Source organism: Salvia miltiorrhiza, chromosome 5 (genome assembly GCF_028751815.1).
Source record: "Salvia miltiorrhiza cultivar Shanhuang (shh) chromosome 5, IMPLAD_Smil_shh, whole genome shotgun sequence".
NCBI classification, from domain to species: domain Eukaryota; kingdom Viridiplantae; phylum Streptophyta; class Magnoliopsida; order Lamiales; family Lamiaceae; genus Salvia; species Salvia miltiorrhiza.
Genome location: NC_080391.1, coordinates 25,025,567 through 25,037,770, shown reverse-complemented (window position 1 = coordinate 25,037,770; position 12,204 = coordinate 25,025,567). Strand labels below are relative to the sequence as shown.

At 37.9% G+C, this 12,204-nt stretch overlaps 2 protein-coding genes across 2 annotated transcripts; one reads left to right on the top strand and one right to left on the bottom strand.

Annotated features, from left to right (window-relative positions):
* Window positions 1–1,156: 1,156 nt before the first annotated feature.
* Window positions 1,157–2,548, top strand: LOC131024225 (F-box protein CPR1-like). The gene is made up of 2 exons (XM_057953735.1): window positions 1,157–1,504; window positions 1,806–2,548. The coding sequence occupies exons 1-2, from the start codon at window positions 1,401–1,403 to the stop codon at window positions 2,386–2,388; spliced, it is 687 nt and encodes a 228-aa protein (XP_057809718.1). The 5' UTR covers window positions 1,157–1,400; the 3' UTR covers window positions 2,389–2,548.
* LOC131024226 (pectinesterase 3) lies at window positions 1,162–4,248 on the bottom strand. Its single transcript, XM_057953736.1, has one exon. It carries the CDS (start codon window positions 4,023–4,025, stop codon window positions 3,297–3,299), a length of 729 nt encoding a protein of 242 aa, XP_057809719.1. The 5' UTR covers window positions 4,026–4,248; the 3' UTR covers window positions 1,162–3,296.
* Between the last annotated feature and the right edge of the window lie 7,956 nt (window positions 4,249–12,204).

Sequence of the window (12,204 nt, the reverse complement as noted above, 5' to 3'; positions counted from 1 at the left end):
GCACTAAAAAAATATAAAAAAAAATGCTCCCTTCAGGATTCGAACCCAGGATCTGCATTCATCCAACAAGATGATGCATCCACCGTAGATCTTGATGATCGAATGGCTGAAAATGGTTCTCCGGTCTTTTTTTATTTATGGTTCTTTCTTGAACCTCTCCCTATATATATATATATATATATTTGATATTAAATATAATATAATATAATATATTTTTCTTCTTATTTTTCAATTCTTTGTTTGATTTTTTGGTTCGATTTATTCGACTAATTTGATTTAGTTCAATTTTTTTGAAAAAAATTAAATAGTATAAATTTAATTAATTTAATTTTAATAAAAATCGAACTAAAAATTGGGATGCACACCCTATTTGTATATGCTCCACCGACACTTAGCAAATCTAAGGGAGTGTATTAGTTCAAGACTTTAATAGATTTCTGCAGACTTTTAAAGTCTGGGTGTTTTAGTTCAAGACTTTTAAAAGTCTATGAAAATCTGGATGTATTCGTTCAAGACTTTTAAAAGTCTATAAAAATCCGGGTGTATTCGTTCAAGACTTTTAAAAGTCCATGAAAATCTGAGTGTATTTAAAAATCTACGGATTTTAACATTGGACTGATTTCCATGGATTTCACTCAAAAAATACACATGAACAAATCCGAGCTCGGACCACGAGAATTCACAAATCTTGCAAACTCCCCGCGCTCCCTGGGTGCCAGCGCCCGCGGCCGCTGGACCCAGCGCTCGCGTGAACCGGATGCCAGCGGTCGCTGGGGCGCGTCTCCTCTCCTTGAAGCCAGCGGTCGCTGGCCTTCAGCGAGCGCTGGGCCTCAAGCGCTCGCGTGAACCCAGCGCTCGCGGGCCCTGCAGCACTCGCGAGGTCTCCACGCCCGCTGGCTTTGTGGAATTCAACTCCGAGAAAATCACGATAGATTCTTGCTAATTCATTTAAAATCCGATCAAGAATTCATTCAAAATCATGAAGAATCCATGAGAATTCTATAGACTTTTAAAATTCATGAACTTTTAAAATCTAGATAAGTCTTAAACTAATACACCCCCTAAGTACCATAATATCCACGAACACATTCGCAATAATAAAGCATGCATGTAAGCTAACCAACCACACATATATGGCCTCTCTGTAATTGACTGCTACACACTGAACGTGGACTTAGCAAAGTCTTCTTCAATCAATCCATAAAATGGTTGATCCTACCACTCGGTATTCCTCTCCTCACTACTCAATTTTCTAAAATCAGATCCTACGCAAAATAAATCTCTTCAGCCATGGAGGATCCTACCATTGCAATTCCCAAGCTCCCAAACGACGTCATAATCGAAATTCTCACGAGGCTACCACTAAAACCACTCTTGAAATTCAAGTGCGTCTGCAGATCATGGCGAGCCCTAATTTCCAGCCAACAATTCGTCGCAACCCATCTCGAAAACTCAAAATTAGACCTAAATTTCACCACCCACAGACTCATTCTCAACTGTCGAGGTAAACTCAAGCAATGTTCAGTTAATTCGATGCTGTATGAACCTCTTTCTGAAGCATTCGATTTGAGTTACACAGCTCAATCCGAAATAAATTCATTTTGGGTGGTGGGTTCATGTAATGGTTTAGTTTGTCTGTTGATAGATAGAAAAGAAATGATTTTGTGGAACCCATCCACGAGAATCAGCAAAAAGCTGCCCGAGTTCGATATGAAAATAAATATTGGTGGTTATTTTGCTTTTGGTTTCGGTTATGATAAATCGAGTGATGATTATAAAGTGGTGGGTTTTTTCAATAACAATAGGGATTTGCCTGAGGTGATCGTGAAAGTTTATAGTTTGAGGAATGATGAGTGGAAGAGGATCAAGAATTTTGAGGGGCGTTGGTTGATGGATGCTCCGGGGGCGTTTACGAATGGAAAGCTGTATTGGATTGCAAGCCAAGGTTACGAGTTAGACTCCGGTTTGGATATTGTGTTCCTTGATTTGGAGAAGGACGAGTATGAGATACTGCAAATGCCGAGCTATGTGAAGAGTGGGTATTACTCGAGGTTGGGAGTGTGTGAGCCTGAGGGCTCGTTGTACGTGCTGTGCAGTCACCTGACTGGTGCGGATGTGTGGATCATGGGAGGCCAGGATTGGACCAAGCTGCTTACAATTCCTTACATTGATGATTTCCTCAAGTATACCTATAAGAGGGCATCGTATGTGCTCAAGGATGGTCGGGTCCTGTTGCTTTGTGGTTCAACTTTTGTCATATTTGATGCAAGGGATTCCTCGTTTAGGTATCCCAAGGTTAGGGACGCGGCTGAATTCATTGCGGTCGGTGCTTATGTTGAAACTTTAGTTTCACCATCATACTCAATCAAGGCTGCATCTCTGTTTTAGATTGATGATTTCCAATGGTGGAACTTTTGCTTTTCGTTTGTCATCTTAGCTTATTATTTTACTGTCTGTTTATCTGCTCAATTATATGATGAAGATATTGTTTGCCAGTATATTGTACACATTTTGGTGTTTAAATAAAAGGTCAAGAATTGGTGATTTACTGACTTTTACATGAAGAAGAAGAAGAAGAAGAAGAGAAGTTAGATACTTGCAGCAGCTATTCTTATTCAACATGTTTGCATCTGAAAACCTGCGGATTCACCAGGAAGAATGATTTTATAGCTTGAGCTTTGCTACCTGTTGCTACATCTTCACTTTGCAACGGTGATACAGGAAAGAGTATACTCGTGCTTAATATTCATTAGGATATGTAGACACCGACAAATCCATTTACCCAAGCATTACTCATCTTTTAGTTTCGATTGGCTTGGTAACCTCAACTTTGCACGAAATCTACTTAGAGGGTGTTTGGCTAAGCTTATTTTAAAGAGCTTATAAGCTCTTGGAGTTGATTATGAAGTTGATTACCTTTCCTGTTTGTCAAATAAGCTTATTGTTGTATTGACCTATTATTTGCTCACTTGTGATGGAGATATTGTTGTCTAGTATATTAGAAATTTAGAACCATGTTGCTGCTAGAATAAAAGTTCAAGAACTTTAACAAAGGGTGATTTTTACACGAAGAACGGGAGAAGAATTTGTAAGAATGTTAAATAGTTGCAGCTATTCTTGTTCAACAGGGCTGTCTCTGAAAACAAAACCTGTAGAATCACCAGAAAAAATGGTTGACTATAGTTTGAGTCTTGCTAGTTCTTTCTACATCTTTACTTGCTCTGGCGCAACAAGAACTCAGAGATGTTGCAATGCACATGATATCTATGCTTGAAGCTGCTCTATGGCTATGAGTTTCAATTGATGAGAGAGCTGATAGCGAGGCAGTTACTCGTCATGTTGATCAGCCTATCAGTAAGGCTGTACAATGGGGAATCCTTTGAGATCGTCTCCTGACAGTCTCCAATGTATGTTATGACGGCACTCAGCATGCTATTCACGGTGCCTTTGTCTTGCTCGGCGAGGGCGTCACCGGCCTTGGCATAGTTGTCCGCCGCGTTTTCAAAACCGTCCTTGCAGTCGTTGAGGACGGAAGCGTGCTGAGGTGGGTTCCCCGGGTTTCCAGCGAGTTTCTGTGCTGTGGCCTGCCCGTATTTTGAGAATTGAGCTCCGGCCTGGATGGCCACGTCGAGGACAGATTGAATGTCGGTCTCCCCGTCTAAGTAGGGAGCGACTGTGGACAGACAAAGGGAAGGATAGTCCGTGGAGTCGCAGATGTTCTCCAACGCTGGATCGGCATCACCTGATGGGGCGAGGGCTGGTGAGAAATCGAATTCGATGGAGCCATCTGCACTCGGAGCGATGGATGGGGTTTCTGAGGATGATGGAGGTAGTGAGATGGAAAACTCTTGAGTTTCTATTTCATCATCTGCGTAATCAAATGGCGATGGGGCCGGCCCCGGTGATGAACCTGAGGAGTCGGGCGCCGGGCTCGGGGACACCTCGGGTTGTGCTAAATGGTGGGGGAGGACGAGAGAGGAGAAGAAGAGGAGATAGAACAGCTTCAGATTGTTGTGTAGCGCCATCTATTATGAATTTCTTTGTTGTTCTGTTTTTTGATAGATGAAAACAATGAAGTTGGAGTTTTGGTGGTAGGACAAAGATTCAGCTTGAGAGGGGAAATTGATTAGTTAGAATTCAAAGGTGCAGTTTTGAATGATTTTTTTTTTTAACCACAATTTGTTTTTAGCAATTTGGTTTTTGCTTATTTTGCGCGCTTAAACGGTATACGATATGCTACATTTGGTGATCTACATTATTTTGATTTAATTAGTAATAGTGTATAAGATATGCTACATTTTGGTGATCTATATTTTTTTCGACCGTCGTACATTTGATTTGAATACCGCTCACTTTTTTGACTTTTTATTTATTGTATTCTATTCTATTAGTTTGATCTAAATGTGAGTATCATATATGTAGAGAATAAAGATATAAAACATATTGAAGGAGAAGAAGTAGGAAGGTGTATTTATATTGGAGAAAAGAGTACATATTTATATGTAAGAGAACTATCACAACTAGGAACACTAAACCAATGTGGGATACTTATTACTATTCATAACACTCCCCCTCAAGCTGGAGCATATATGTTAATCATATCCAGCTTGATACACAACTCAGAGTAACGCTTGCCTCCCAACGGTTTAGTGAAGATATCAGCAATTTGATCTGACGAAGAAGTGAACGGAGTAGAAATAGTTTGGTTCAATACACACTCACGAATGAAATGGCAGTCAACCTCAATATGTTTAGTCCGTTCATGAAAAACTGGATTGTTAGCAATGTAAATAGCTGCTTGGTTATCACAGTGCATGGGTAATGGTTCATTGAAAGTGAATCCTAATTCCCCAAGCAGATTCTTCACACCAATCATCTCAGTTGCAGTATGAGCCATAGCTCTATACTCAGCCTCGGCTGAAGATCTAGCAACTGTTTGTTGTTTCTTGCTCCTCCAAGTTATCAAATTTCCACCCAAGTAAGTACAGTATCCAGATGTCGATTTTCGATCAATTTTAGAGCCAGCATAATCAGCATCAGAGTACCCTTCAATTTTTAGATGACCATTTTTTTTAAAGAACAATCCTTTTCCCGGAGATTTCTTGATATATCGAAGAATTCGAATAGCAGCTTCCCAATGAACTTGTTTAGGCTTATCCAAGAAACGACTAACCAAACCAACCGCAAAAGAAATATCAGGCCGTGTCACTGTCAAGTAGATAAGTTTCCCAACAAGACGTCTGTACTTAGCTTTGTCCTCCAAGAAATCTTCACTCTCATCCCAGACATTCGGGTCAATATCCATAGGAGTATCAACCGGCTTCGTTCCCAACAACCCGGTTTCTTTAAGTAAATCAGTAGCATACTTCTGCTGAGACAGAGAAATTCCATACTTGCTGTGAGCAATTTCAATTCCCAAGAAGTACTTGGGACGTCCCAAATCCTTAATAACGAATTGTTCTTGCAAGTATGCCTTTGTATCAGCAATTCCTTGTACATCACTCCCAGATATAAGGATGTCATCGACATAGACAACGAGAATGACAATTCCAGAGGCTTGATGGCGCACAAAAACAGAGTGGTCAGACTTGCATTGCTTAAACCCAATTTTGCTGAGAACACTACTAAACTTGTCAAACCATGCCTTCGGACTTTGCTTAAGACCATAAATAGCCTTCTTAAGACAACACACCTTAGTAGAATCCTCCCCCTGAGCAACATACCCAGGAGGTTGCTCCATATAAACAGTTGGAGATATATCGCCATAGAGAAAAGCATTCTTCACATCAAGCTGATACATAGGCCAAGAAAGATTAACAGCCAAGGAGAACAAGATGCGAATGGAGTTCAAACGAGCGGTGGGAGAGAATGTCTCAAAGTAATCCACACCATAAGTCTGTGTAAAACCTTTTGCTACAAGGCGGGCTTTGTACCGATCAATGGTACCATCAGCAAGAAACTTGATAGTGAACACCCAACGACAAGAAACAATAACAGCAGAAACAGGAGCAGTTGCTAGAACCCAAGTGCCACGAGATAAAAGGGCACACATCTCCTCATCCATAGCAGCCTTCCAATGCGGATGTTTGAGTGCCTCAAGGTAAGAAGTTGGAATATCTGTAGAGAAAAGGGAAAGAGCAAAAGACCGAAAAGAAAGACTCAAACAGGCAAAAGAGACATAGTTAGACATTGGATGGCGAGTGGTACAAGTACGTTTACCTTTGCGTATAGTGATAGGTAAGTCATCTGTGTTGGCAGGTTGGTCATCCTCAGAATCTGCAGAAGAAGATAACTCGGGTGGAGAACATGAGGCCGGTTCAACAACAGTCTCTGGAACTGGTGCGGGACGAGGACGACGGGTATACACTTGTAAGGGTTGAGTAGGAGGAGAAACTATCGCCGGTATAGGCAAAGGAGCAGATTGTAACTTATTTTGAGAAGTAGTGCTAGTATGAGGAAAAAAAGGAAGAGATTCAAAGAAGGTGACATCGGCACAGACATAGTGACGTTTGGTAAGAGGGTCAAGACATCTATACCCTTTCTGTGTTCTAGAATACCCGAGAAAAACACACTTAATAGAACGAGGAGATAACTTATCTAACCCAGGACTTAGATCATGAACAAAACAAACAAACCCAAAAATGCGAGGAGGGACAGGGTAAAGAGGTTTGTCAGGATGAAGATACGAAAAAGGAATATCTCCATGAAGCACACTAGAAGGCATTCTATTAATGAGAAAACATGCCGTAAGAACAGCATCACCCCATAACCACTTAGGAACCCACATATGAGACATAAGAGTACGAGCAACATCCAAAATATGACGGTGTTTTCGTTCTGCAACTCCATTTTGTTGGGAAGTATGTGAGCAAGAAGTTTGATGAATTATGCCACGAGAATCACAAAAAGATGAAATAGATTTTTGAGTGAATTCAAGAGCATTATCAGTGCGAAGAATACGCAAATCGACAGAATATTGAGTTTTTATTTCATGATAAAAAGAGTTTAGTATAGCAGGGACTCCAGTTCTCTGTTTGAGCAAATACACCCATGTCATACGCGAATAATCATCAACCAAGACCATAAAATATCTGAAACCCCCTCTAGACTCAACTCGACTCTGACCCCAAACATCACAATGAACAAGCTCAAAAGCAAAAGAACTACGTTTATCAATTCTAGAAGGAAAAGATGTGCGATGGTGCTTGCCCAACTCACAAGACTCACATTGAAATTCAACAGACGAAGTATGAATTAAACTGTGAAGACTAGACGGCGACGGATGACCAAGGCGACAATGCCACTGATATGGAGTCACGGTAGCAGAGAGAGCACGCAAAGGTGCCGGAATACCATAATCCAAGTAGTAAACCCCGTCACGCTCATGTCCTCCACCAATCGTCTTCTTCGTCTGCAGGTCCTGAAAGGTAACAAAGGTAGGAAAAAAAGTGACAGAGCAATTGTGAGTTTTGGTAAGTTGACTAACCGATAATAAGCTAACGGGAAATTTAGAAGCAAACATGACATTGTTAAGAGTTAATTGAGGAGTAGGACGGACAACACAACTCCCCGTCACCGAAGAATAGGTGCCATCAGCGACACGGACAGAAGGTAAGGATGAAGGAGTAAAAGATGTCAAAAGAGATTTAGTACCAGTAATATGGACAGAGGCACCAGAATCTACCAACCAAGACTTACCATGAGACACTGCAAACGCACCTGCAGAAGCAACTATAGGAAAGGCTGCACTAGTAGATGGAGCAGTACCAGATGACAAATTGATGGATTGGATCAGTTTGTCGTATTGAGCCCGTGAGAGCGAGACCGTATCATCACTGGAGGAAGACTGAGGATCAGGAACAACTGTATGAGCCCGACCTGGTTTGCCAAAGGTTTTCCAACAATTTTCAGAAGTGTGGTTGGTTCGGTGGCAATACTCACAATAACGATCAGAACCGCGACCTCGGCCACGACCTCGTTCACCACTACGGCCACGACCACGACCACCGTAAGAATTTTGACCGTGAGCATAATTTTGATTCTGAACAGCCTGGCTGGAGGGCGAAAAAGAGGCATTAACATGAGAATTCTGACCGCGAGCAGCCATGGCAGAAGAATTAGGTGAAGTAGCATCATCGGTACGACCAGTGGAAACCCGCAACACACGAGATAAGGCATTGGATAATGATGGAACATTATCACTTGATAACAGGCTGTCACGAACTGGTCGGAGATCAGCATCCAAACCTGATAAGAATTTGGCAACCATGAACTCTTCCCACTGTGTGGCCCGCTGAGTGACAGAACAGGATAGTGGATGATAAACAAGAATTTCATCAGCAAGTCCCTTGAGTGTAGAGAAATAGTCATTAACTGATTGACCAGACTGAGTATGAGAGAAAAGTTTCTCATATAACTCGAAGACACGAGATACGTTCTTGTCATTGGAATACATCTGCCGCAATGTATCCCACATGTCCTTAGCAGTTTCTAAGAACATGATATTCTTACTAACAGAGTCTTCAAGACTATTCAAAAGCCAAGTCATGACAGCACAATCGTCGGCACTCCAGGCATCATATTTGAGATCCGTAGAAGCAACTGGATCACTTAGAACATGTGTTTTCTTTTTCTGAGAGCCTAAGAACAATAGAAAGGCACGAGACCAGAGAAGATAATTGGAACCATTCAATTTTATGGTGGTTCCTAGGGCAGCGGATTTTGAATCAGACATGATGTAAAAGGATTAGAAAACTGAAACCCTATATAGAGAATAGACAGCAGCGGTGGCTGAGAACAAAAGCTAGAGAGGGAGGCTGTGCGACGGGGAGACCCGAGCAGCAATAGTAGTGCCAGCCGGAGAGAAGGACGGCCGGAGAGATGAAGGAAAACAAATAAGAACAAAATTTTCTGATGTGGAAGATCAGACAATGCTGCAACCACAGAGCATACTTATAGGAATAGAAAAAAAAAACTATTCATAAATACGTAAAGTACTATTCATAAATACGTACAATACTATTCATAAATACGTACAGTAGAAAAAAATTATCAGGTATCTAACATGCTCTGATACCATGTAGAGAATAAAGATATAAAACATATTGAAGGAGAAGAAGTAGGAAGGTGTATTTATATTGGAGAAAAGAGTACATATTTATATGTAAGAGAACTATCACAACTAGGAACACTAAACCAATGTGGGATACTTATTACTATTCATAACAATATATATTGTACATATAAAATGCATGCGAAGTAAAATGCAAAACTAGAATATCACAAGAACTAGAGGTTACAATTACTAAAAAGTATAGAGTTGAATTATTAGGCTTCTACGTAAAATAAAGGTGGATTTCATATGGGGTATGAGTATGACTGAAGAACAAAATGCCCTTGATAACATGTGAACGTTGTTTACTCCCCATTGTAAGATTGAGATATTAATTAAAACACGAATCTTAATTCTCTTCATCTTTCTGTTTCTAAAATAATTATTTGTGTTTCATAAAAGCTTAACAAATGTGTAGTAAACCATTCTTCAAAAGAAAAAGGGGTCATATGGTTTTCTCAGAATCCGCAATCGCAAGTTATTATATGGACTCTATTTATAAGTTTCATAATTCATATAGACAGACGGTATTTTGTAAATTTACACAACGGTATGTTCTTTTGATTGGTAAATTTATCATAGAAAAATGAGGGATAATAAAAATTCTCTTTTAATGCCCTTTTCTCCCTCATTCTCTATAAAGAGAATTTCATCGTTACTCATTCATTCTTTTCACTCCAAAGAGGTTACCCTTGCATTTTTTATTTAAAGTGAAAATGATAAATGAGAAAGGGTAAAATTCTCTTTTATAGGAAATGAGGAAAAAGAAAGTAGGAATTTAAATGGTGAATTTTTTATTATCTCTTTTTTTATTATCTCTTTGGAACCAAATCTTCTTCTTATAGTAGAAAAGTGAAACAAAATCATAAATATATTTTTAATGTAGTGATGGAAGGTGAAATTGGATAGAATTTTTATGTAAATCTAATAATTGATATTTTCATGTAATTTTTTTTAAAAAAAATTATGAAAAATTAATAAATTCTTTTAAATACATAGCAATATAGAAGATGAAATCACATAGAATTTTAATGTAATTCTAATGAATCAATAAATATATTCTTCTAAATATAATTTTATTGGAAAGAGATTTATTTATAAGCCTTATCAAATAGCTACAAATATATATAAAATAGATTTAGCGTAATATCATGAATTAATATATTATTATAAATATATAATATTTCATTACAAAATTATCCCTAAGGTAAATAAGAATATACTAATAGGCAATATTTTGTGCCCAAAATACTTTTCATATTAGTATAGATAGATATGCAGTAATATGTTTTTGATTAATACATTTATGCACTTTTAAATTCATTTAGTTATATACATTTGTGTGTTCAACATTATACATTATTAAAAAAAATTATGATACTACGAGAAATTGAGGGATTTATATGATCTTTTCCTCTGCAAGTTGAATCTTAAGCTTCATGGTCAATCAAAGAGTCGAGATAAAAATAGTAAAGTATTACTTTTGTCCATTAAGAGTATATATACAACAATTATTTGATTTATATCCACAAAGAGTATACTATTTTAATTTTTTTTTTTGGATATGACATCACTTTCTGTTTTTAACTGTAATCATTTATTTTTATATGACTCCACATTCAGTTCAATCACAATCATTCATTTATACTTAACATACATCTATCAAGTATTTCCTTAAAACTCGTGCCCACCAAAAATTATACTATTAGTGGGCTGAGGTACTACAACTCTCGGGCCTTGTAATATACAAATCGAAAATAAAATTCTCTATATTAAGACTTACATTGTTAATTTTGAAAATTGTAAAAAAAATACATTAACTTAAGGTTTGTTGCAATTTTCCCACCAATAAAAATTAGTCAAAGTTAAAATTGACATGGCAATTGACGTGGCACTAATTCAATCAAAATAACGTCATTTTATATTTCTAAAATACTCCCTCCATCCTACAAGATTATGTATCACTTTTGGTGGCACGAGTTTAAAAAAAAAATGTTAGATAAGTGTATTGAGAGTTGAAAAAGTGATTCACTTTATTACAAAATAAGAGTAAGAAATAAGGAGTTAGTAGTGGGGTAGTGTCCAAAAATGACAACTGCACACTCTTATGGGACGTCCTAAAATAGAAATAAGGGCAGACTCTTATGGAACGAAATAAGTATTAGATAAAATTAAAATTAAATTTTAAATTCCTCCTACAACCCTTCCTTGCTGAAAATTTATGAGGCCGCCCTTCTATCGTCCTTGAACTCGCTCATATACCTATTGTCCAACGACGCAGCAATCGTGAGGTTGCAATGGAGAGCTCGGCAGCCTGCTGCACGATTCATATTCCCGTAGTCTTATCCACCAAATGCCCCTTGCCAAATTACCGTTGTGAATATTGTGAATATTCAAGTAGGCGCGGTGCGAGCCGCCGACAGGGCTGATCTTGATAAAAATGAGGTCTTGGGCGAAATTATAAAAATGGGCCCCTAATATATTATCCTTTTCAATATATTAAAAAAAAATATCCATTATTTATAAAAAAATGGCTTTTCTAATTTTTTTACTTGTAAAATCATCTATAATATCGTTCAAATCTATGCTATTTAAAATCTCTTTTTCGATACATAATATTGTCAAACCATTCAATCTTTCTTGAGAGATTGACGATCTCAAATACATTTTCAGCAATTTTAAGTTTTGGTGAATGTTTTTGGGGAGTTCCAAAATGATTTAGAAAAGTAAATTCAAGAGAGAGACTACATTCTCCATTCTTATTTTTTTGAGAAACTGGCCAACGATTTGGAGAAGAAGAAGAGTTTTTTTTTTCAAAAGATACGTTAAAGGAGGCGAGATCTTATCTATTTAAATAGTTGATGATTTAATGGTATTTAACAATAAATTATGTTCGATCGAAAATCAATAAACCAAATATTTATTTTACTATAATAAAACATGTAATTAATAGGTGTTAGAGCATTTTCATACTCTAATTAATTGTCATTGTGTAGACAATAAGTGACTGTTGCTTCATCAGTTGCTTCCGCTGTTGAGACACTCTGCTGTCTTTTTCCTGCAAGTTTTGAAGATAAGTTTAGAGATATACT